This window comes from Salmo salar, chromosome ssa01, assembly GCF_905237065.1.
Source record: "Salmo salar chromosome ssa01, Ssal_v3.1, whole genome shotgun sequence".
Lineage (NCBI taxonomy): Eukaryota > Metazoa > Chordata > Actinopteri > Salmoniformes > Salmonidae > Salmo > Salmo salar.
The window spans coordinates 29,438,470-29,462,653 of NC_059442.1; the positions used below are offsets into that span (position 1 = coordinate 29,438,470).

General features: G+C 45.4%; 2 protein-coding genes across 7 annotated transcripts in view; one reads left to right on the plus strand and one right to left on the minus strand.

Annotated features, from left to right (window-relative positions):
- Window positions 1–177: 177 nt before the first annotated feature.
- LOC106597037 (putative E3 ubiquitin-protein ligase UBR7) lies at window positions 178–5,182 on the minus strand. 2 transcript variants are annotated; one of them, XM_014188337.2, is made up of 12 exons: window positions 5,062–5,182; window positions 4,590–4,707; window positions 4,005–4,138; window positions 3,798–3,858; window positions 3,606–3,701; window positions 3,341–3,394; window positions 3,098–3,203; window positions 2,504–2,649; window positions 1,420–1,614; window positions 1,037–1,202; window positions 634–695; window positions 178–384 (listed from the first exon to the last, which is right to left on the minus strand). In XM_014188337.2, exons 2-12 carry the CDS (start codon window positions 4,704–4,706, stop codon window positions 310–312), a joined length of 1,212 nt encoding a protein of 403 aa, XP_014043812.1. In that variant the 5' UTR covers window position 4,707; window positions 5,062–5,182; the 3' UTR covers window positions 178–309. The 2 variants fall into 2 exon arrangements, with proteins under 2 accessions (XP_014043812.1, XP_014043773.1); XM_014188298.2 differs by having other exon boundaries at window positions 1,420–1,617.
- A 12,615-nt stretch (window positions 5,183–17,797) lies between these two features.
- Window positions 17,798–24,184, plus strand: part of LOC106597151 (inositol-tetrakisphosphate 1-kinase-like) — a 49,652-nt gene continuing 43,265 nt past the window's right edge. For 2 of the 5 annotated variants that reach the window (XR_006769515.1, XM_014188397.2), the window contains exons 1-2: window positions 17,803–18,153; window positions 18,630–18,818. Coding sequence is in view for 4 of the 5 variants with exons in the window: in XM_014188397.2 (XP_014043872.1) it covers window positions 18,724–18,818 (95 nt within the window). In the remaining variant the exon portion in view is untranslated. Of the gene's footprint in view, window positions 18,154–18,629; window positions 18,819–24,184 lie in introns of all 5 variants that reach the window. The other 3 variants (XM_014188432.2, XM_014188472.2, XM_045716346.1) reach the window with 3 other exon arrangements.

The window sequence follows — 24,184 nt, forward strand, 5'->3', positions numbered from 1 at the left end:
CAATATGAATGGCAGTGCATAGTCAGGTGTCACCTCATCATGAAAAATTAAAGTCTAATGACAACTTAGATTTAATGTCCGTGATTAAAATTACTAGATCCCATTAGCATGCTAACGGTCATTCAGTTTCTCATAAGACAAGGAATGCCATTTGAAATCCATGGAGACCCATTCAAGAACCTTTTAGCAAAATGTTCAGCATCTTTTATTTAAAGCAGAAGGCGTTTGAGGGACATCGACTGTTTTGCTATGAACCCAAAGAAACATTAAAAAACAAGGAGACAACGACACTGAAGGGGCAGAATGACATCAGCTGTTCATTTGCCGCCTCTTCCTGGACATCAGCTCCCCAAAGAACTGGTGGATGGCCTCTGCTGTGACAACCTGAGGGAGAGGGGAGCAGTGGTTCAATGGGGATTAGAGGTGAATGACCGCAGTGCTTTTCGGCTATTGTTTGGGCCCAAGCAGATCAATCAATGACAATCAAGTGCTGACGTGACAAGCAACCTATGGACTGCTGCTCATATTGGTTTCCTATGCTGTGTTCATGTGCTCTCATAATTATTGGAAACATACTGGAATTACCACCAGACATTTTGTCTTCAGTAAACAAACATACATACAGCTCCTCACCTTTCCTTCATCAGCTAACTGCCGTAGGAACGCCATCAGTTCACTCTGCATCTCATTGAACTCTGAATGAAGGAACATTTTACTTCATCAACCCAGTTCATCAAATGGTTAGAAACCCACCGTGTTAGGTTTCATCTACAGTTAATAACTGCCAAACAACCCACCGTGTTAGGTTTCATCTACAGTTAATAACTGCCAAACAACCCACTGTGTTAGGTTTCATCTACAGTTAATAACTGCCAAACAACCCACCATGTTAGGTTTCATCTACAGTTAATAACTGCCAAACAACCCACCGTGTTAGGTTTCATCTACAGTTAACTGCCAAACAACCCACCGTGTTAGGTTTCATCTACAGTTAACTGCCAAACAAGGGAATGAAAAAGACAGTCCCCATCCTTACGGTAAACAATCTCCAGTTGCTGCACGCGGTCCAGAGTACTCAAGCTTGACATGAGCAGACTGTCAAGACTAGCAGTTCCTTGCTCTATAGTGCCTCTGTTCTCATAGGCCAGGACAGTGTCGGACTCATCCAGCAGGAACTGCACTCCCGCATCGACGTAGGCCCTCTGAGCAGAAACACCAAACATACAATGGAAACAGCTCTCCACCTTTATCCAATCTAAAAGGGCTGACACTACAATGTGCTGAATGACCAGTAAAGTCTATATAGCAATCTATTTGTTCCACATCAAATAGTAAAAACAACACAGTTGCTGCACTGTGCTTGAAATCAGTCATGGCAAAATACACAATCTCAAGAGAGAAGAATCTTTAGTGACCCACCTTGCAGCTGACGCAGGTGCACAGCTTGGCTCTCCAGTGGTAAGGCCAGAACACAGCCCCTTCCCTAGCTCTCTCCAGGCCCTGTGTCTTCAGCTCCCTCAGCCTGCAGTACACAGTCTTGTCCTGGTTCTTCACAGGAAGGCCTGTCATCTCCTGGTGAGTCCGTTTGCAGGCAGTCCTCCCATTCGTAGCCTGCTTCTGGACACAAGACAGCAAGGGAGGAAACATGCATTATATTTTAGGCTTTTCAGGATTGTGTTAGTGGAGAACGAAGAGGAAGAGGGACCGATCCCATAATCCAGTGGGCTTGTTTAAAATAAAAATGTGTTTTAACATAAATACAACATCCCGCAGAAGCGACACACACAAGCTCTCTAATAAGAGTTGGTGGACTGATGAAATCAGTCTTGTTTACAGTAAGCTGAACTGTGAAGCCTGGCCAAGCCAGTCCCCAGAGCAGTGGAATCTGTGTCCCATGGATAATTTCTTCCTTAATTACCCAAAGGAGAGGGCAGCCAGGCAGCACAACAGGAACAGGAGTCCACTGTTTGCATCTGCACAATACATTACCCTCCACTGCCATCTGCTGGGAGTCAGGTGACACGCACCGCAAATCACACCAAATATCTGAGTGGATTTTTATTTAACTAGGCATGTCAGTTAAGAACAAATTCTTATTTTACAATGACAGCCTACCCTGGCCAAACCTCCCCTAAAGCGGTCGACACTGGGCCAATTGTGCGCCGCCCTATGGGACTCCCGATCACGGCCGGTTGTGATACAGCCCGGGATCAAACCAGGGTCTGTGGTGACGCCTCTAGCACTGAGATGCAGTGCCTTAGACCTCTGCGCCACTCGGGAGCCGAATGACTCTTGAAGAATGTATGAATTGGTTTAGCAGGCAGTGTTAACCAAATAACTGCTTAAGTATAAATGTGTGTTTATGTCTGCCTTCAATGAAAACACAGCAAATAGTTCCTCTCCCTGATATCATTCCCATTTGCTTGGTGCAAGTGGTGAGTCACGCACTTAGGAGTCTAGGTTTCAAACGCAATTGTAGAAGTCAAAGCTTGGCTCTCCTTACCTTCTCCTGACAGCTGGGGCTGGTAGAGGACCCCTCGCCCCCGTTCTTACAGGGCTCATCCATCCTCTTGTCGTCTGGCTCCTTATCTTCCTCCTTGTTGACTTCAACCTCCGCTTTACAGGGGCTCACTTTGACCACGGGAGGTTCTTGAAAAACAACAATATACATTGCTATTGTTTTAACTGCAGAATATACATAATGGGTATGACATTGGCCTTCCCTGTGGCTCAGTTGGTAGAGCATGGTGTTTGCAACGCCAGGGTTGTGGGTTCGATTCCCACGAGAGGGCCAGTACGGAGAAAAAAATATATATGAAATGAGATGAAATGTATGCATTCACTACTGTAAGTCGCTCTGGATAATAGCGTCTGCTAAATGACTAAAATGTATAGTGATCAGGTTTAATTCATCGTCACTGTCTGTGCACTAAAAACCTAGCCCAAATTACCTCTAGATGAAGAAGACTGACATCTTCCATCTTTAGCTAGTTCAAAATGGAAAGAGATGTATTTTCATCAGTAGTATGGGGTGGGTTATAACCCAAGCCCAGAGCTCTGGATCTCTCGCTCTTTGTTAGTGGGAGGAATAACACACCTGCAATGTGGGTGGCGTATGTCCAGAGGAAGGGGGCTTTGTTCATGCAGGTCTCACACACCATCTCCTGCAGCTCCTCAGAGTCTTCCACCGTACAACCCAGGTGCTGTCACAGAGAAGGACCACATGGTCAAGGAGAAGTTATCATTCCGGTCTTTGTATCAAAACCATTATCCCAGCTAACATAGTTTAAATCTCGAAACACACCTGAAAACAATCATGATGTTGCCCCTTGATACATACCCTGGGATGATACCAGTCCTCACAGATGATGCACTGAATCATATCCTCATTAACCTTATGGGGGGGAGAAAGCATGAGGGTGTTTTTGTTATGAGGAATGACATATCCATCATTCTTTCAACAATACAAACTGAAACCTAGAGACCTAGCATATCAACAAAGTCTATGATTCAGACAGAACTAAAACATGTATTCATTCATCAATAACAAAATGTGACGGGATGGAGAAAGGGAAGGATGCGTAATGCTGGAATTAAATCCATACCTGATCTTCAGTGTCTGGGTAAGGTCTGTCACAGGTACAGTAACAGCCATGGAAGTTGTGATTGTAATGATTTTTAGCGTTTTGTCGGTCTTTGCCCTGCAAAGAGAAAAAGAACACTGGAAATCAGGCATCAATGTTTTCAGCTGTCAGGATGACATGACTGAGGGGTAGATGGGACATTAGGACACTTACAGGACTCAGCTGGCACCTAAACACGCCAAACTTGCTGTTTCCACAATCACAGCGGAAATTCCTACATGCAAACAAATAGATGCAAATAAGCAATGTCAAGACCTCAACAAGTACTACAATGAGTATGGAAATGTAAACAGCTACGTAAACCTTAGTGTTGTTTGTACTCCTGGAATTTGTGAATGTCCCTTTACATCAGGGTCATACCTTTTTGTGTAGAGCTCAAATATGTCATGCCCATCATGGCAATGGTTGGTGCAGGCAAGGCAGAGCCCAGCAGGTTCTACCCCTCTGGGTGTGCAAGTGTTGCAGGCAAAAACAGCCTGTCTCTTCACGTATCCCTGTAACACAATAGAATAAATATTAGATTTAGTCACATGCACAGGGTCACAGATATAATTGCAGTGTACGGTGAAATACTTAAGCTCCAATAGCGCAGGTGTGAATGAAATAATAAAAACAAATAAAATAAATGTATACATATTTACAGCTGTGACAATGATAAATATAAATGTACATTGGGGTGTGGGCAGGGTAATTGTCTGTTTAAAGTGGGGGAAGAAAATAAAATGGAGGGGGCAGGAGGAGTTATTTGCCAGTCTGTTAGTTTTAGCCATGATGCTCCTGTACTGCTGGCTTCTGAAGCTGGGAGAACAGGTCGTGGCTCGGTTGGTTGATGTCCCTGATCACATATTGTAGTAACAAAGGAGACACAAAAGGCCACACTGAATCTGGGGTCAGTGGCAGTTCTCTGGATGTGGCGATACAGATGTGGGCAGGCAGCATCTTTACCTGGGGATAGGAACAATTATCTGGATCACTTCCAGCCAACACTGCATAAGCCTCTTGCAGCTCCTCGTCTTCCAGTATGTCCTGTATGGTCACAGTGCGCTCCTCGTTCACCGACATCCTTGGAACAAAATAAAAACCCACTGAAATGGATGGATGTACATACGCACACAACTACATTCTTCGGTCAGGGACCACGTGGGGGGAGTAAGGATTACAACACTACGGCCAAAGTCAAACAATGTAGTGTAAGTACATTTTAATTCTGCCACATTTGTAGCCGATTTGCTAGTCATCTCACCTCGACTGATAGCAACAAAATAATTTCCAACTGTCTGCTGGCATATTCAAAACATTCCGTCAGACAAGCTAGCTAACAACAGATTATGCTAGCTAACGTTCAATATTTCGACTAGAAGCATGCTTCGTTGTCATCTTTATAGTAGTACTTGTGGATAACTATATAGCTACTTACCTGCAAGTAGCCTTACTTGATGAGCGAAATGACTAGTCAGACACTTGCGAGTCTGCGACAGAACAAAGATTTTTCAGGCCAAGTGAAGTCACGCAATTGTGACGTCGATGAGAAACGTAATTATTTTGTATCAAATCAAATCAAACTTTATTTGTCACATGCGCCGAATACAAGAAGTGTAGCCCTTACTTACAAACCCTTAACCAACTGTGCAGTTCAAGGAGAGTTAATAAAATATTTACCAAATAATAAAAAGTAACACAATAAGAATAACAATAACGAGGCTATATACAGGGGGTACCTGTACCGAGTCAGTGTGCGGGGTACAGGTTAGAGGTAAATTGTACATGTAGGTAGGGGTGAAGTGACTGTGCATAGATAATAAACAGCAAGTAGAAGCAGTGTACAAAACAAATGGAGGGGTGGGTCAATGTAATAGTCCGGTGGCCATTTGATTAGTTGTTCAGCAGTCTTATGGTAGAAGCTGTTAAGGAGTCTTTAGGACCTATGACTAGGGTGGCTGGAGTCTGACAATTTTTAGGGCCTTCCTCTGACCCCGCATTATAGAGGTCCTGGATGGCAGGAAGCTTGGCCCCAGTGATGTACTGGGCCAAGTCGTGCCTGGCCATGCAGTCATGAGTGAACCGGGAGTACAGGAGGGGACTGAGCACACACCCCTGAGGAGCCCCCGTGTTGAGCATCAGCGTGGCAGATGTGTTGTTCCCTAGCCTTACCACCTGGGGGCGGCCCATCAGGAAGGCCAGGATCCAGTTGCAGAGGGAGGTGTTTAGTCCCTTAGTTTAGTGATGAGCTTTGAGGGCGCTATGGTGTTGAACGCGGTGCTGTAGTCAATTAATAGCATTCTCACATAGCTGTTCCTTTTGTCCAGGTGGGAAAGGGCAGTGTTGAGTGCAATAGAGATTGCATCATCTGAGGATCTGTTGGGGATGTATGCAAATTGGAGTGGGTCTAGGATTTCTGGGATAATGGTGTTGATGTGAGCCATGACCAGCCTTTCAAAGCACTTCATGGCTACATACATGAGTTCAATGGGTCGGTAGTCATTTAGGCAGCTTACCTGAGTGTGCTTGGGCACAGGGACTATGGTGTTCTGCTTGAAACATGTTGGTTTTACAGATTCAGTCAGGGACATGTTGAAAATGTCAGTGAAGACACTTGCCAGTTGATCAGCGCATGCTCGTAGTACACGTCCTGGTAATCCGTCTGGCCCTGCGGCCTTGTGAATTTTAACCTGTTTAAAGGTCTTACTCACATCGGCTACAGAGAGTGTGATCACACAGTCATCTGGAGTGGCTGGTGCTCTCATGCATGTTTCAGTGTTACTTGCCTCGAAGCGAGCATAGAAGTAATTTAGCTCGTCTGGTAGGTTTGTGTCACTTGGCAGCTCTTCTGTTTGTAGTCTGTAATAGTTTGCAAGCCCTGCCACATCTGACGAGCATCAGAGCCGGTGTAGTACGATTCAATCTTAGTCCTGTATTGACGCTTTGCCTGTTTGATGGTTCGTCGGAGGGTATAGCGGGATTTCTTATAGGCTTCCGGATTAGAGTCCCGCACATTGAAAACAACCCTTTAGCTCAGTGTGGATGTTGCCTGTAATCCATGGCGTCTGGTTGGAGCATGTACGTACGGTCACTGTGGGGACGATGTCATCGATGCACTTATTGATGAAGCCAGTGACTGATGTGGTGTACTCCTCAATGCCATCAGAAGAATCCCGGAACATATTCCAGTCTGTGCTAGCAAAACAGTCCTGTAGCTTAGCATCTGCTTCATCTGGCCACTTTCTTACAGCTGCACCATTGAGAGCATCTTGACGCTGCATCACCGCTTCGTATGGCAACTGCTTGGCATCCGACCGCAAGGCGCTACAGAGGGTATTGCGGACAGCTCAGTACATCACTGGGCAGAGTTCCCTGCCATATAGGACCTCTATTCTGTATAGCACTTTGTGACATCGGCTGATGTAAAAAGGGCTTTATAAATTGATATACCAGGCGGTGTCAGAGGAAGGCCTTAAAAATCATCAAAGACTCCAGCCACCCAAGTCATAAACTGTTCTCTCTGCTACCGCACGGCAAGCGGTACCGATGCACCAAGACCGGATACAACAAGACCCTGAACAGCTTCTACCCCCAAGCCGTAAGACTGCTAAATAGTTATGTAAATAGTTATCCAAATAGCTACCCAGACTATTTGCATTGACCCTTTTTGCAATTAAATGTTTTGACTCATCACATACGCTGCTGCTACTGACTTTATTCCTAGTTACATGTAGATATCGACCTCAATTACCTCATACCTCAGCACATTGACTCGGTACTGGTACCTCTTGTTTATAGCCAAGTGATTGTTACTCATTGTGTATCTATTATTACTTTTATTATTGTGTTTTACTTTTCTATTATTTCTCTATTTTCTTTCTCTCTGCATTGTTGGGAAGGGCCCGTAAGTAAGCATTTCAATGGTAGGCCACACCTGTTGTTTACGAAGCATGTGATAAATACATTTTATTTAATTATACCTTGGGTCAACAATGGATCATGCAAAAGTCTCTGATTGAAAGCCATAGCCGGGAACCTTTTCACCCTTCGGTTAAACGGAAATGTGTCTCACCTGTAGATGCACTATTCTTCTATGGTATAATGACTTCTTCTTCAGTGGGGTTTATCGGCGGTTGGCATCCAACGTTATGGTGCATTACCACCACATACTGTCCTTGAGTGTGGGCCAGAGACAGGGAGAAACTAAATCCTACCTGCCAGCCCCATTGCTCTTAAAAAAAGATAAAATATTTGAGACTATATCTAATCAAATCAAATTTATTTATATAGCCCTTCGTACATCAGCTGATATCTCAAAGTGCTGTACAGAAACCCAGCCTAAAACCCCAAACAGCAAGCAATGCATGTGAAAGAAGCACGGTGGCAAGGAAAAATTCCCTAGGAAAAACTCCCTAGAAAGGCCAAAAACCTAGGAAGAAACCTAGAGAGGAACCAGGCTATGAGGGGTGGCCAGTCCTCTTCTGGCTGTGCCAGGTGGATATTATAACAGAACATGGTCAAGATGTTAAAATGTTCATAAATGACCAGCATGGTCAAATAATAATAATCATAGTAGTTGTCGAGGGTGCAACAAGCACGTCCGGTGAACAGGTCAGGGTTCCATAGCCGCAGGCAGAACAGTTGAAACTGGAGCAGCAGCACGGACAGGTGGACTGGGGATAGCAAGGAGTCATCATGCCAGGTAGTCCTGAGGCATGGTCCTAGGGCTCAGGTCCTCCGAGAGAAAGAAAGAAAGAGAGAAAGAAAGAGAGAATTAGAGAGAGCATATTTAAATTCACACAGGACACCAGATAAGACAAGAGAAATACTCCAGATGTAACACATAAACCCCGACACATAAACTACTGCAGCATAAATACTGGAGGCTGAGACGGGAGGGATCAGAAGACACTGTGGCCCCATCCGATGATACCCCCGGACAGGGCCAAACAGGCAGGATATAACCCCACCCACTTTGCCAAAGCACAGCCCCCACACCACTAGAGGGATGTCTCCAACCACCAACTTACCGTCCTAAGACAAGGCCGAGTATAGCCCACAAAGATCTCCGCCACGGCACAACCCAAGGGGGGGCGCCAACCCAGACAGGAAGACCACGTCAGTGACTCAACCCACTCAAGTGACGCACCCCTCCCATGGACGGCATGGAAGAACACCAGTAAGCCAGTGACTCAGCCCCTGTAATAGGGTTAGAGGCAGAGAATCCCAGTGGAGAGAGGGGAACCGGCAAGGCAGAGACAGCAAGGGCGGTTCGTTGCTCCAGCCTTTCCGTTCACCTTAACACTCCTGGGCCAGACTATACTTAATCATAGGACCTACTGAAGAGATAAGTCTTCAGTAAAGACTTAAAGGTTGAGACTGAGTCTGCGTCTCTCACATGGGTAGGCAGACCATTCCATAAAAATGGAGCTCTATAGGAGAAAGCCCTACCTCCAGCCGTTTGCTTAGAAATTCTAGGGACAATTAGGAGACCTGCGTCTTGTGACCGTAGCGTATGTGTAGGTATGTACGGCAGGACCAAATCGGAAAGATAGGTAGGAGCAAGCCCATGTAATGCTTTGTAGGTTAGCAGTAAAACCTTGAAATCAGCCCTTGCCTTAACAGGAAGCCAGTGTAGGGAGGCTAGCACTGGAGTAATATGATCACATTTTTTGGTTCTAGTCAGGATTCTAGCAGCCGTATTTAGCACTAACTGAAGTTTGTTTAGTGCTTTATCCGGGTAGCCGGAAAGTAGAACATTGCAGTAGTCCAGCCTAGAAGTTACAAAAGCATGGATACATTTTTCTGCATTATTTTTGGACAGAAAGTTTCTGATTTTTGCAATGTTACGTAGATGGAAAAAAGCTGTCCTTGGAACAGTCTTGATATGTTCTTCAAAAGAGAGATCAGGGTCCAGAGTAACGCCGAGGTCCTTCACAGTTTTATTTGAGACGACTGTACAACCATCCAGATTAATTGTCAGATTTAACAGAAGATCTCTTTGTTTCTTGGGACCTAGAACAAGCATCTCTGTTTTGTCCGAGTTTAAAAGTAGAAAGTTTGCAGCCATCCACTTCTTTATGTCTAAAACACAGGCTTCTAGCGAGGGCAATTTTGGGGCTTCACCATGTTTCATTGAAATGTACAGCTGTGTGTCATCCGCATAGCAGTGAAATTTAACATTATGTTTTCGAATGACATCCCCAAGAGGTAAAATATATAGTGAAAACAATAGTGGTCCTAAAACGGAACCTTGAGGAACACCGAAATTTACAGTTGATTTGTCAGAGGACAAACCATTCACAGAGACAAACTGATATCTTTCCGACAGATAAGATCTAAACCAGGCCAGAACTTGTCCATGTAGACCAATTTGGGTTTCCAATCTCTCCAAAAGAATGTGGTGATCGATGGTATCAAAAGCGGCACTAAGATCTAGGAGCACGAGGACAGATGCAGAGCCTCGGTCTGACGTCATTAAAAGGTCATTTACCACCTTCCTCAAGTGCAGTCTCAGTACTATGATGGGGTCTAAAACCAGACTGAAGCGTTTCGTATACATTGTTTGTCTTCAGGAAGGCAGTGAGTTGCTGCGCAACAGCTTTTTCTAAAAATGTTGAGAGGAATGGAAGATTCGATATAGGCCGATAGTTTTTTATAATTTCTGGGTCAAGATTCGGCTTTTTCAAGAGAGGCTTTATTACTGCCACTTTTAGTGAGCTTGGTACACATCCGGTGGATAGAGAGCCGTTTATTATGTTCAACATAGGAGGGCCAAGCACAGGAAGCAGCTCTTTCAGTAGTTTAGTTGGAATAGGGTCCAGTATACAGCTTGAGGGTTTGGAGGCCATGATTATTTTCATCATTGTGTCAAGAGATATAGTACTAAAACACTTTAGTATCTCCCTTGATCCTAGGTCCTGGCAGAGTTGTGCAGACTCAGGACAATGGAGCTTTGGAGGAATACGCAGATTTAAAGAGGAGTCCGTAATTTGCTTTCTAATGATCATGATCTTTTCCTCAAAGAAGTTCATAAATGTATTACTGCTGAAGTGAAAGCCATCCTCCATTTGCGAATGCTGCTTTTTAGTTAGCTTTGCGACAGTATCAAAAATAAATTTTGGATTGTTCTTATTTTCCTCAATTAAGTTGGAAAAATAGGATGATCGAGCAGCAGTGAGGGCTCTTCGATACTGCACGGTACTGTCTTTCCAAGCTAGTCGGAAGACTTCCAGTTTGGTGTGGCGCCATTTCCGTTCCAATTTTCTGGAAGCTTGCTTCAGAGCTCGTGTATTTTCTGTATACCAGGGAGCTAATTTCTTATGACAGATGTTTTTAGTTTTTAGGGGTGCAACTGCATCTAGGGTATTGCGCAAGGTTAAATTGAGTTCCTCGGTTAGGTGGTTAACTGATTTTTGTCCTCTGACGTCCTTGGGTAGGCAGAGGGAGTCTGGAAGGGCATCAAGGAATCTTTGGGTTGTCTGAGAATTTATTGCACGACTTTTAATGCTCCTTGGTTGGGGTCTGAGCAGATTATTTGTTGCAATTGCAAACGCAATAAAATGGTGGTCCGATAATCCAGGATTATGAGGAAAAATATTAAGATCCACAACATTTATTCCATGGGACAAAACTAGGTCCAGAGTATGACTGTGGCAGTGAGTAGGTCCAGAGACATGTTGGACAAAACCCACTAAGTCGATGATGGCTCCGAAAGCCATCATCATGACGTTCTACTCAATATACTCTTTTAACTAATGTCCTATATCCCCTTCTCCCTCATACTGGATTTCAGCCTCTCTCTTTCCCTCCGATACTGCCCACACTGTAGCAGTACATGCTCCACAGTCTCTGTTTCCTGGCAATAATCACAATTTCCTGTTGACTGAGTCCCTTCCTGCCGTCCTCCCCTCCCCAACATTCCTTTGTACTTGAAATAAATGCCTGCCCTTAGTATCTCTATTCCACTGCTCCTGCCATCTCTGCACCATCACTGTCCATATCAGGCTTTTTGCCTCTGCCTTGCTCATTGAAACTACAACATCCCCACATCTAAGTGCTTGTTTAGCCAGTACATCAACTGCCTTGTTCCCCTCCACCCCCACATCGGCTGGGACCCAAGTAAATGTTATCTGTATACCCATCTGTCTAATCCTGCAATGGATTTGTAGTACCTCATAAAGCAGGTCTTGTCTGCTACATGACCTAAAGGACTGGAGACTCATTAACACTGCACATGAATCAGAGCAAATAACTACTCTGTCTGGCTTGACTTCTTCCACCCACTGCAAGGCCAACAGTATGGCCATCAGCTCCGCCGTATATACAGCCAGATGATCTGTAATACGTTTTCTGACTTCCACCCCACATTCCTGCACTGCAAATGCTGACCCAGTATGTCCTGTCCTTCTTTTGAACCATCTGTGTAAATGGCCACAAAATCCTGATTCACAGTATCCAGACGTCCCTTAAACAAATCAGATGGATCAACACTCTCCCTATCTTTCTGTAGTCTCTCTACACTTCTAGATCAACTACTGGAGGCGGGAGTCGCCGTGGTGGATTTACAGGAATAGCTACCGTTGGACTAAACTCCCTTCCATACTTTTCCATCTCATTCGCCTGGATATTACCCACCCACCCAAAGCTCTTGTTCGGTCTTCGCTCATGTTCCCAGCATGCCTATAAAATCCATTTTGCAGGATGTGACACCACATGTCCCTGTAGGTTGACCCAATAATTAATTGCCAGCTGCTGTCTCCTAATCTGCAATGGCATATCCCCTATCTCCACCTATAGTGCAGCCACTGTGGACATCCGAAATGCCCCAGTACATATTCTGAGTCCTTGCCCCCGTATGACATCTAGCCTTTCCAATGAGGTCTGGGCTATCGAACCATATGCTATACTGCTATAGTCCATTACAGATCGGATCAATGCAACATATATGGTCCTCAATGAGGAACGCCCAGCCCCCCACTCCTTCCCCGTCAGACAGCACATCACATTTAGCACCTTACACTTTCCCACCACTCTCTCAATGTGTTCTGCACAGGTCAGTCTAGTGTCAAAGTACACCCCAAGGAAACTGAAGGCACCCACCCTCTCCAAGTTTCTCCTATATAACTTCAAGCATACCTCATCTCTCACCTTCGTCCTGGTAAAGAACACTGTCTGAGTTCTCTACAGAGAACCTGAATCCCCACATTAATGCCCACCGCTCTACTTCATCAATTGCTTCCTGTACCTTCCTGACTATGTATGGCACATTTCTTCCCCTCTTCCTTAAGGCCCCAACATCTGCAAATAATGACCTCCCAATATCCGGCTGTACCTGAGAGTAAACATCATTGATCATGATTGAGAAAGACAGAGGACTAATCACACTCCCCTGTGGTGTACCGCTATCCACCAGGTGATCGTGACTTTCATACCCTCACCTGGATAGACCTTCCAAACAGGAAATCAGGAAATCCTTTACGTTCTTCCTCCTACCCGATAATATCAAGCTTGATTAACAATCCCTCCTTCCACATAAAAAAAAGACAGTTACAACAGTGTTCACCTGAGCCTTCCTGACCTCTGCTTCTAAGCAGAGCAGTGGGTCCATAGTTCCCCTTGCATTCCTGAACCCACTCTGATGTGGCGATACTAGCCCCCTGCTCTCCAGGAAGTAAGTTACCCTCTTCGTAATCATATGTTCCATAATCTTACATACATGTGATGTTAAAGCTATTGGCCGATAACTTATTGGCCTCGTTGGGTCCTTCCCTGGCTTCCAGATTGGTACCTCTACTGCCTTCTTCCAACTGCCTGATAGTTTCCCATCCTCCCATACTGTGTTGTACAAAACCAAAACCTTATCCAGTGCCTCATCACTAAGATGGGCCAACAAAACATAACACACCTCATCTTTCCCAGGTGAAGTTAACCCAGCCTTACCTATTGCCCTTTTCATCTCTGCCATGGTAAATGATGCATTCAATGCATCCTCCCTTCTATCCAGCACTCCAGCATGCTCCTCTCTCGTTCTCTCTCTCCCCCTCTGCTCCTCCTCTAACAAATTTGCCGAGCTATGCACTTCTACAAACACTTTGGCCATCATCTCTGCCTTCTCCTCATCTGTTACTGCCACATCCTTCCCTCTCGTCAACACTGGATGATCCCACTCCCCACTCATCCCCCACTGGTGTTGCCCTTCCAATGGTGTCACAGAACCGACGCCAACATGACCGCTTTGACTGATGGATAATTCTTCTCACTATTGTCCCACCCTCCTCCGTCCACCATGGGACTGCTTTCCTCCTCCTTCTCCCTGAACTCTCAGGTATAGCCTCAGTAGCTGCCCACACTAACGCTGTTCTCACCCAGTTATTCATACTATCCACATCCCCTCTCATATCCACCTGAGCCATCACCTGTTCACTCAGCTCCCGAAACTGATCCCACTTTGCCATTCCAAACACACACCTGCCTACTCCAGCCACTGACACCTCTTCCTCCCTCCGGCCCGCTGTGCATACTATGGTGTAATGATCACTCCCTACTGTCGACTCCTCCCATACCTCCCACTCACAGATTCCTGCCATCACACTAGATACCAGAGTGAGGTCCAAGACAGACTCTTTCCCTGTGGCTACATCAATCCTGGTCCCTCGGCCATCATTAAGGCACACCAGATCTTTCATTTCCATTCGATTTTCCATCACTTGGTCATTTCCATCCATCTGTCCCCCCCGCCCAGAGCGTGTTGTGCGCAGTAAAATCCTCACACCACATTACCTTACTTCTGTCCTGGCCCTCCACCCTCTCCAGCACTTCCAGGTCCAGTATCTGACATGGATTATAGTAATTCACTACCACTATCACCCCACTTATCAACCACAACTCCATCACCACATATTCCTGTTCAATACCTTTGCCTAGCATCCTGTAGGGAAGTTCTTGCTTTATGAAGGTGGCACATCCCCCCTCCCCCTACATCTCTGTCCCTACGAACCACTATATTATCCCGGTATAATAAACTCCACATTCGGTTTGAGCCATGATTCCTGCAGACAAATCACATCAGCCTTAGCTGGCATATCTACAATGGACTGCTTGATCTCCTGCCCATTAGCCAACAGGCTTTCAGCATTCTATTGTAGTACTACCACCATAACTAAGATCCAGTAATACATGACTCCAGCCTCGGCTGATTGAGGTCATCTCGAACCTCTTCCTATGTCAACCCTGTCACACTCAGATGTCTCCCAGCAGCTTTCACTATTAGCTGAATCCTCTCTGTTTTAGACTCTACTTTAGCAGTGCTATTGATAGCTCCTGCTATGAACGTCACCAGCTTTCTCTTATCTATGCATACCATATCGTCTCCCACCTGCCCCTTAACCCCCGGTCTAGATGCTTCTATCCATCTTTCCTTTGAACATGTATCTCCCTGGACCTGGACCACCCTCACTGCCTCAGCATATGACAGCCCTCTCTCCTCTCTCACTTGTTGCACCTCCACTGCTTCATAGCCTCACACCCACTATATGCCACACTATGAGCACCTTCACAGCTGCAGCACTTTGGTTGTCCACCATCCCCACACTTCCCATACTCATGCTCCCCTCCACTCCTGGCACAACTCTTTCTCTTTACAGGCTGTTTCCACATGCCCAAATATCTGGCAGTTATAACATCTTAAAGGCTTTAGTATGTAAGCCCTCACATAATAACTCATATCCTTTATTTGGCAGTACCCGGTCCCTGAAGTGTAACAGAATAGACGTGTTATCTACCCTAACTCCACCCCTTGTTGCTTGCAATCTTTGAACATTCACTAGAACGCCTCCTCTCAAATTGTCCCTTACCTCTTTAGTGCTGTCACTCACAGGCCCTCCTGTTATCACCCCTTTAATCCACTGCTTCCCTGCTTGATCATTCCAGCTGCTCAACACCACCATACACTTCCCTATTTGCTTCACTCAGAGCTTTTTCCCTCTGCGCCATGTCCTTCCAGAACACCAACAAGTTCCCATCTCTTAACACTTTAGCAATGACAACTTCCTCAATCAAATATTTTATCACAGCCGTCAACCTTATCGGACTCTTCGCCCCAACTCCCATTTCCTCCCTAAACTTCAGCATCCTTTTCTGCTCTTCCTCATCTCCATGCTCCCCTCGTGTCTTATCTTATCCTTCCTCGGCACTTTCTACCTCTGAACTGTCGCTAGCGTTGGAAACTATGTTCGTCTCCTCAAACTTCCTTTTCTGCCTCCTTAGACTTCTCGCTCCCCTTCAAACCCCTACTCCCTTTCTCTCCCACTTTCTTTCTCACCCCCTCCTTTATTTGTACCACTATGCTCGATACTTGCGTCACTTTCTTCTCCATCACTATCTCCTACCATCTCTGACCCAGTCACAGCACAGCCGTGCCACACCGAGTAAAGTTTGATTGTTTGTTTATGAACGATTGATCGCTAGTCACAGCTTTCCAAACAGTCAACCAGCTCGACCTGCGTTCTCTGTCGTTCAACAACCGACACTGATATGAAATGCCCACTTACGTCCCTGGTATAATGGCGGTCCGAAAACAAATGTTTAAGGCGCATGCCGCCACCTACTGTGCTGAAGTCTGCGAGCATTCATGGTTTGCCTAATTCTGTACTACTAAGAAAAAATAAATAAACAAATAAATCCCTACTAATTTCGAACAAACCCTCCCCCTCCCCTAAAACCATGGGTGACTCGGCCTGGCTCGCAGTTGACATTCCAATTCATCCCGAAGATGTTTGATGGGGTTGATGTCAGGGCACTGTGCAGGCCAGTCAAGTTCTTTCACACCAATCTCGACAAACCATTTCTGTATGAACCTCGCTTTGTGCACGGGGGCATTGTCATGCTGAAACAGGAAAGGGCCTTCTCCAAGGGGCCAGGAAAGGGCCTTCCCCAAACTTCCCCAAAGTTGGAAGCACAGAATCGTCTAGATTGTCATTGTATGCTGTAGCGTTAAGATTTCCCTTCACTGGATCTAAGGGGCCTAGCCCGAACCATGAAAAGCAGCCCCAGACCATTATTCCTCCTCCACCAAACCTTACAGTTGGCACTATGCATTCGGGCAGGTAGCATTCTCCTGGCATCCGCCAAACCCAGATTCGTCAGTCGGATTGCCAGATGGTGAAGCACGATTCACCACTCCAGCCGACGCTTGGCATTGCGCATGGTGATCTTAGGCTTGTGTGCGGCTGCTCGGCTATTGAAACCCATTTCATGAAGCTCCCGATGAACAGTTATTGTGCTGATGTTGCTTCCAGGGGAAGTTTGGAACTCAGTAGTGAGTGTTGCAACCGAGGACAGATGAATTTTACTCGCTACGCACTTCAGCGCTCAGTGGTCCCGTTCTGTTAGCTTGTGTGGCCTTCCACTTCGCAGCTGAGCAGTTGTTGACCCTAAATGTTTCCACTTCACAATAACAGCACTTATAGTTGACCGAGGTATCTCTAGCAGGGCAGAAATTTGAAGAACTGACTTGTTGGAAAGGTGGCATCCTATGATGGTGGCACGTTGAAAGTCACTGAGCTCTTCAGTAAGGCCATTTTACTGCCAATGTTTGTCAATGGAGTGCCCCTGTGACAACAATTTTGGACCCCCTTGTGGCCCCCCTAAATGTGGAGTATGAAATAATTTTTACCTAAAAATGTATTTTGCCTGCTAATGCCTGCAATGCAGTGAAGAAAACGATATGACAACAATAACGTCTAATGTAACTAGCCCCTCTAACAGTACAACTGCCCCCCCCCCAGTTGAAATGGTCCAGAACCGCCACTGCTGGGCAGAAAAATCAGGACTGAGTTTGGTAAACTCTGCTTGAGGACTTCTGAGACAAAACCAACTTCAACATTCAAAATGTTTTACCAGCAGATGGCGCAATGGTAGTGCCAAATTCCTAGAAACATTCACCAGTTTGAATGATAATGTGTCTGTCCTGTATCATTAGGTTTAAAGGCAGGTGTTAGGGGGAGTTGAGGCATGCAGTCCAAATATGTTGGGTTTCATTTCAAAAGTGTAGTTGTTTTTTCAGATGAAGTAAAAACTTTTTTTTTAAATGGAATTCACACATCTTACCAAAAAAATAAGACCACTTTCCCTTTAAGGGTTAAGTATTTATTGCTGCCACCTAGGGGAGCTGTTGTTTAAACTGACGTCAAAGACATTACAGTATGGCTTAGAAGCTGTGCTGACGTGCTCTTTTATTTTCTAATGAGGGTGAAAAACGCTGCACTGTTTGACAGCAAGGTAGCTAGCGGTATGCATAGTTGTTTACGGGGTACGCGCTAGGGCTACCTAAATGAGCACGACTCGAGAGTGTGTGCACTCTGTCAGTTAGGCTCCAATTTCGACCAGTCTGGATTGAAGACCTCCGCGCAGTCATCAGAACTTCAGCTTCAACATCCAGCGGAACGGAGAATGGACAGCTATCAGGCTAGCTAGGTGGCTATCCTTACTAGGATAACGACATTTAGGGAGGAAATGTGCTAGCTAGCTGGTAGCTATACATTTTATTGAACTTCTGATATTTATTAGCTGTGCATTTGTGCTTCTCCTCGAGCTTTGTCATTATGCTCGCGAATGTATCCAGAAACCACCTTGTATAGCTAGCGATGTATATTATTAGTAATAATTTGGTTTATGTTGTGGCGCATCTGTAGAAATTAGTCTCTTCGGCAAATGCAGCTAGCCAATCGGGGGGGGGGGCAGACGATTTATCTACGGGACACATATTTGTTTTAATCTGGTTAACATTAATGTAGGTAGCTAACAGTTATTTGACATTAAGTAAAGTTGGCTGTATAGATAACGTACGCTAGCACTGTCATAAACTGAACATTGTTGTTATGGCTGACTAACGTTAGTTTGCTAGCTAACTAAAGTAGTTGGAAGATTTGAGGAGAATCAACCTATCTGGTTTCCTCACATAATACGAAATGCTAGCTAGCTAAGTAATTCATCCCTTCCCTCTAGGTTCGTGTGAGACGACAGTTTCCTGTTTTCCAGGTTGAATCGACAGTAACTGTTAACATCTGGATTAAGAACATACGTTAGGTGAGGTGGAGAGATGCAGACTTTTTTGAAAGGCAGGAGAGTGGGCTACTGGCTCAGCGAGAAGAAGATGAAGAAGCTGAATTTTCAGGCCTTCGCTGATTTGTGCAGGTATGTGGTGAGAACAATGCAGCTACTGGTGGTTACATTTTCAGTCCACTGTACAGTAGTTAGTCGTGAAGGGATATAGACAGCACTCTTGAAGAAATGTATTGTAGCAGTGTAGCTACAGTATGTAGCTATTTGTTACACATATCCACTCTCGAAAATATGGCTAGGTAATGATCTCTTTAACTGTACCCAATGTCCACTCCATTTAATGACCTCAAGAACCAAGAATTTCATCCATCTTTTCTTAACTGATATATTTTGGAATACACATTTTGAACATTAATTGAAGAGGATATGACAAATTCTGTGGTCTGTAGAGAACACTTTGCTTGCTTACATTGTGTAGGTTAAGCCCCAGAATCTGTGGTAGATTTCACACACATTCAAATAATGGAACCAACGTGAGCTCAATTTGCATCTGTCATGTAACTGTTTCTAGGCCAAGCTCATTTCTCAATGTCTTTTGAATAGACAGCCTTTTAATATATGAAACAGAATTACAGCAATTGACATAAGTTTCCCTATTGCCTTGTGCAAGCAGTTGAGCCTGTTCTGAGTTTTTTTCATTGGCCAAGTGATTTGTTGCTACTGGCAATAACCTAAATGCAAATAACTCAATCTGTTTTTTCTTGTTCCTCCCCAGTGTAAAGTTCAAAATGATACATTTACATTTTTGGGGCAAGTGCTTATAAAGGATTCAGACCCTTTGACTTTTTACATATTTTGTTATGTTACAGCCTTACTCTAAAATGGATTAACTTTTTTATCCTCAGCAATCTACACACAATACCCCATAATGACAAAGCGAAAACAGGTTTTTAGAAAAACAGAAATGCCTTATTTACACAGGTATTCAGACCCTTTGCTATGAGATGCAAAATTGAGATCAGGTGCATCCTGTTTCCATTGATCATCCTTGAGATGTTTCTACAACTTGATTGGAGTCCACCTGTGGTAAACTCAATTGATTGAACATGAAAGGGAAACGCCTGTCTATATAAGGTCCCACAGTTGACAGTGCATGTCAGAGCAAAAACCAAGCCATAAGGTCGAAGTAATTATCCGTAGAGCTCAGACATTTTTTATTTCACCTTTATTTAACCAGGTAGGCCAGTTGAGAACAAGTTCTCATTTACAACTGCGACCTGGCCAAGATAAAGCAAAGCAGTGTGACAAAAAACAACAGTTACACATGGAAAAACAAAAGTACAGTCAATAACAATAGAAAAATCTATATAGTGTATGCAAATGGGGGTAATGCAATAAATAGGCCATAGTAGCGAAGTAATTACAATTAAGCAAATTAACGAGTGATAGATGTGCAGATGATGTGCAAGTAGATATACTGGTGTGCAAAAAAAGTAAATAAAAACAATATGGGGATGAAGTAGGTAGTTGGATGGGCTATTTACAGATGGGCTGTTTACAGCTGCAGCGATCGGTGAGCTGCTCAGATAGCTAATGCTTAAAGTTAGTGAGGGAGAGAAGTCTCCAACTACATCGATCTTTGCAAATCGTTCCAGTCATTGGCAGCAGAGAACTGGAAGGAAAGGCGGCCAAAGGCGGTGTTGACTTTGGGGATGACCAGTGAGATATACCTGCTGGAGCGCGTGCTACGGCTGGGTGTTATGGTGACCAGTGAGCTGAGATAAGGCGGCGCTATACCTAGCAAAGACTTATAGATGACCTGGAGCCAGTGGGTCTGGCGACGAATATGTAGCGAGGGCCAGCCGATGAGAGCATACAGGTCGCAGTGGTGGGTGTATGGGGCTTTGGTGACAAAAACGGATGGCACTATGATAGACTGCATCCAGTTTGCTGAGTAGAGTGTTGGAGGCTATTTTGTAAATGACATCACTGAAGTCGAGGATCGGTAGGATAGTCAGTTTTACGAGGGTGTGTTTGGCAGCGTGAGTGAAGGAGGCTTTGTTGTGAAATAGGAAGCCGATTCTAGATTTAATTTTGGATTGGAGATGCTTAATGTGAGTCTGGAAGGAGAGTTTACAGTCTAACCAGACACCATGGTATTTGTAGTTGTCCACATATTCTAAGTCAGAACCGTACAGAATAGTGATATTGGGCGGGTGGGTGTGGGCAGCGATCGGTTGAAGAGCATGCGTTTAGTTTTACTTGCATTTAAGAGCAGTCGGTGGCCACGGAAGGAGTGTTGTATGGCACTGAAGCTCGTCTGGAGGTTTGTTAACACAGTGTCCAAAGAAGGGCCAGATGTATACCGAATGGTGTCTGCGTAGAGGTGGATCAAGGAATCACCTGCAGCAAGAGCAACATTGATATATACAGAGAAAAGAGTCGGCCTGAGAATTGAACCCTGTGGTACCCCCATAGACTGCCAGAGGTCCGGACAACAGGCCCTCCGATTTGACCTCTATCTGGGAAGTAGTTGGTGAACCAGGCGAGGCAGTCATTTGAGAAACCAAGGCTGTTGAGTCTACCGATAAGAATACGGTGATTGACAGAGTCGAAAGCCTTGGCCAGGTCGACGAAGACAGCTGCACAGTACAGTCTTTTATCGATGGCGGTTATGATATTGTTTAGTACCTTGAGCGTGGCTGAGGTGCACCCGTGACCAGCTCGGAGACCAGATTGCACAGCGGAGAAGATACGGTGGGAATCAAAATGGTCAGTGATCTGTTTGTTAACTTGGCTTTCGAAGACTTTAGAAAGGCAGGGCAGGATGGATATAGTCTAGACTCTAACTGTTACAGACCTGTCTCCCCCTTTAAAGAGGGGGATGACCGCGGCAGCTTTCCAATCTTTGGGGATCTCAGACGATACGAAAGAGGTTGACCAGACTAGTAATAGGGGTTGCAACAATGGCGGTGGATAATTTTAGAGAGGGTCCAGATTGTCTAGCCCAGCTGATTTGTACGGGTCCAGGTTTTGCAGCTCTTTCAAAACATCAGCTATCTGGATTATGGTGAAAGAGAAGCTGGGGAGGCTTGGGCAAGTAGCTGCGGGGGGTGCTGAGCTGTTGGTTAGGGTAGCCAGAAGGAAAGCATGGCCAGCCGTAGAGAAATGCTTATTGAATTTCTCGATTTATTGTGGATTTATCAGTGGTGACAGTGTTTCCTAGCCTCAGTGCAGTGGGCAGCTGGGAGGAGGTGTTCTTATTCTCCATGGACTTTAGTGTCCCAGAACATTTTGGAGTTAGAGCTGCAGGATGCACATTTCTGTTAGGAAAGCAAAGGCTAGCTTTTTCAAACTGACTGTGTGTATTGGTTCCTGACTTCCCTGAAAAGTTGCATATCGCGGAGACTATTCGATGCTAGTGCACTACGCCACAGGATGTTTTTGTGCTGGTCGAGGGCAGTCCGGTCTGAAGTGAACCAAGGGCTATATCTGTTCTTTGTTTTACATTTTTTGAGGGGCATGCTTATTTTAGATGGTGAGGAAATTACTTTTAAAGAACACCCAGGCATCCTCTACTGACTGGATGAGGTCAATATCCTTCCAGGATACCCGGGCCAGGTCGATTAGAAAAGCCTGCTCGCCGAAGTGTTTTAGGGAGTGTTTGATAGTGATGAGGGGTGGTCGTTTGACCGCGGACCCATAATGGATGCAGGCAATGAGGAAGTGATCACAGAGATCCTGATTGAAAACAGCAGAGGTCTATTTGGAGGGCAGGTTGGTCAGGATAATATCTATGAGAGTGCCCATGTTTACGGATTTAGGGTTGTACCTGGTGGGTTCCTTGATAATTTGTGAGATTGAGGGCATCTATCTTAGGTTGTAGGATGGCCGGGGTGTTAAGCATATCCCAGTTTAGGTCACCTAGCAGAACGAACTCTGAAGATAGATGGGGGGCAATCAATTCACATATGGTGTCCAGGGCGCAGCTGGGAGCTGAGGGGGGTCTCTAACAGGCGGCAACAGTGAGAGACTTATTTCTGGAGAGATTCATTTTTAAAAGTAGGAGCTCGAACTGTTTGCATATACTTAGAACTTTGCAGGCTGTCATACTTTCCATCTCTGCAGTAGATTGCAAGTCCTCCCCAATTGGCAGTTCTATCTTGATGGATAATGTTGAGGGTGGAAATATCAGAAATGTTGGTGGCCTTCCTAAGCAAGGATTCAGACACGGCAAGGACATCAGGGTTGGCGGAGTGTGCGAAAGCAGTGAGTAAAACAAACATAGGGAGGAGGCTTCTGATATTAACATGCATGAAACCAAGGCTTTTACAGTTACAGAAGTCATCAAATGAGAGCACTTGGGAACACACAGGGCCTGGGTTAAACTCCACATCACCAGAGGAGGATGAGGGTACGGCTAAAGGCTATCAAAACTGTCCGTCTAGTGCGTTGGGGACAGAGAATAAAAGGAGCAGATTTCTGGGCGTGGTAGAATCGATTCAGGGCATAATGTACAGACGGGTAGGGTGCGGGTACAGTGGAGGTAAACCCAGGCATTGAGTGACGGTGAGAGAGGTTGCATCTCTGGAGGCACTCGTTATGCTGGGTGAGGTCACCGCATGTGTGGGAGGTGGGACAAAAGAGGTATCTGAGGCATGTTGAGTGGGGCTAGGGGCTCCGCAGTAAAATAAAACGTTAACCACCCTAAACAGTATACAAGGCATATTGACATTCAAGAGCCATAAAGCAATCACAGGTGTTGATTGGGAGAGCTAGCTAAGACAACAGCAGGTAAGACAACAACAGCTAATCAGCTAAGACAACAACAACAGGTAAAATGGCGATGAATGGGAAGAGAGGGTCAGTGAACTACACACAGGGCCTGAGTTCAAGGCTGGGCCGACAGATAAACAAAATGGAGTACCGTGATCAATGAACAGTCCAGCAGGCATCAACTATGTAGCCAGGTGATCATAGGGTCCAGTGAACAGCAATAGATGAAACGGGGTAGCCGTTACTACGCTAGCAAGCGGGAGACACGGCGTACATAAAGATAGCAGACCGGGGCTAGCAGAAGCTTCTTCACTGACTTCCGGCAAAGGCCGGTTGAGGGCACAACGGACGGAATTACGTCGGTGGACCAGTCGTGATGAATCGGCGGGGCGTCGTGTCGACAAAGGGTCCAGGCCAATTGACAAAAGAGGTATTGTAGCTGGAGTAATTTAGTTTGCTAGCTGGGAGATGCGCCTGGCTCGAGGCTAACTGGTGCTAGCTTCGGGACAAGGGCATTAGCCACTAGCCTCTCGGTAGCAGCTAGCTAGCTGCGATGATCCGATGCAAAGGTCCAGAGCTTACGACAGGAATCCGGAGATGTAGTGGCTTCTAGTCGTGTTAGTGAGAGTCCGGGAGGCATCAGCTGTGGCCAGGAAATTGGCCTGGCTCAAGGCTAGCTTCGGGGCTGGGCCACTCGGTAGCAGCTAGCTAGCTGCAATGAT

Coding starts and splice junctions, on each gene's coding strand:
- LOC106597037 (XM_014188298.2), bottom strand. CDS start 4,706: ATGTCGGTGAACGAGGAGCGCACTGTGACCATACAGGACATACTGGAA. Junction 2,650..3,097: donor ATACGCCACCCACATTGCAG/GTGTGTTATTCC, acceptor TTGTTTTTCAAG/AACCTCCCGTGGTCAAAGTG. Junction 1,618..2,503: donor GCCCCAGCTGTCAGGAGAAG/GTAAGGAGAGCC, acceptor TCTTGTGTCCAG/AAGCAGGCTACGAATGGGAG.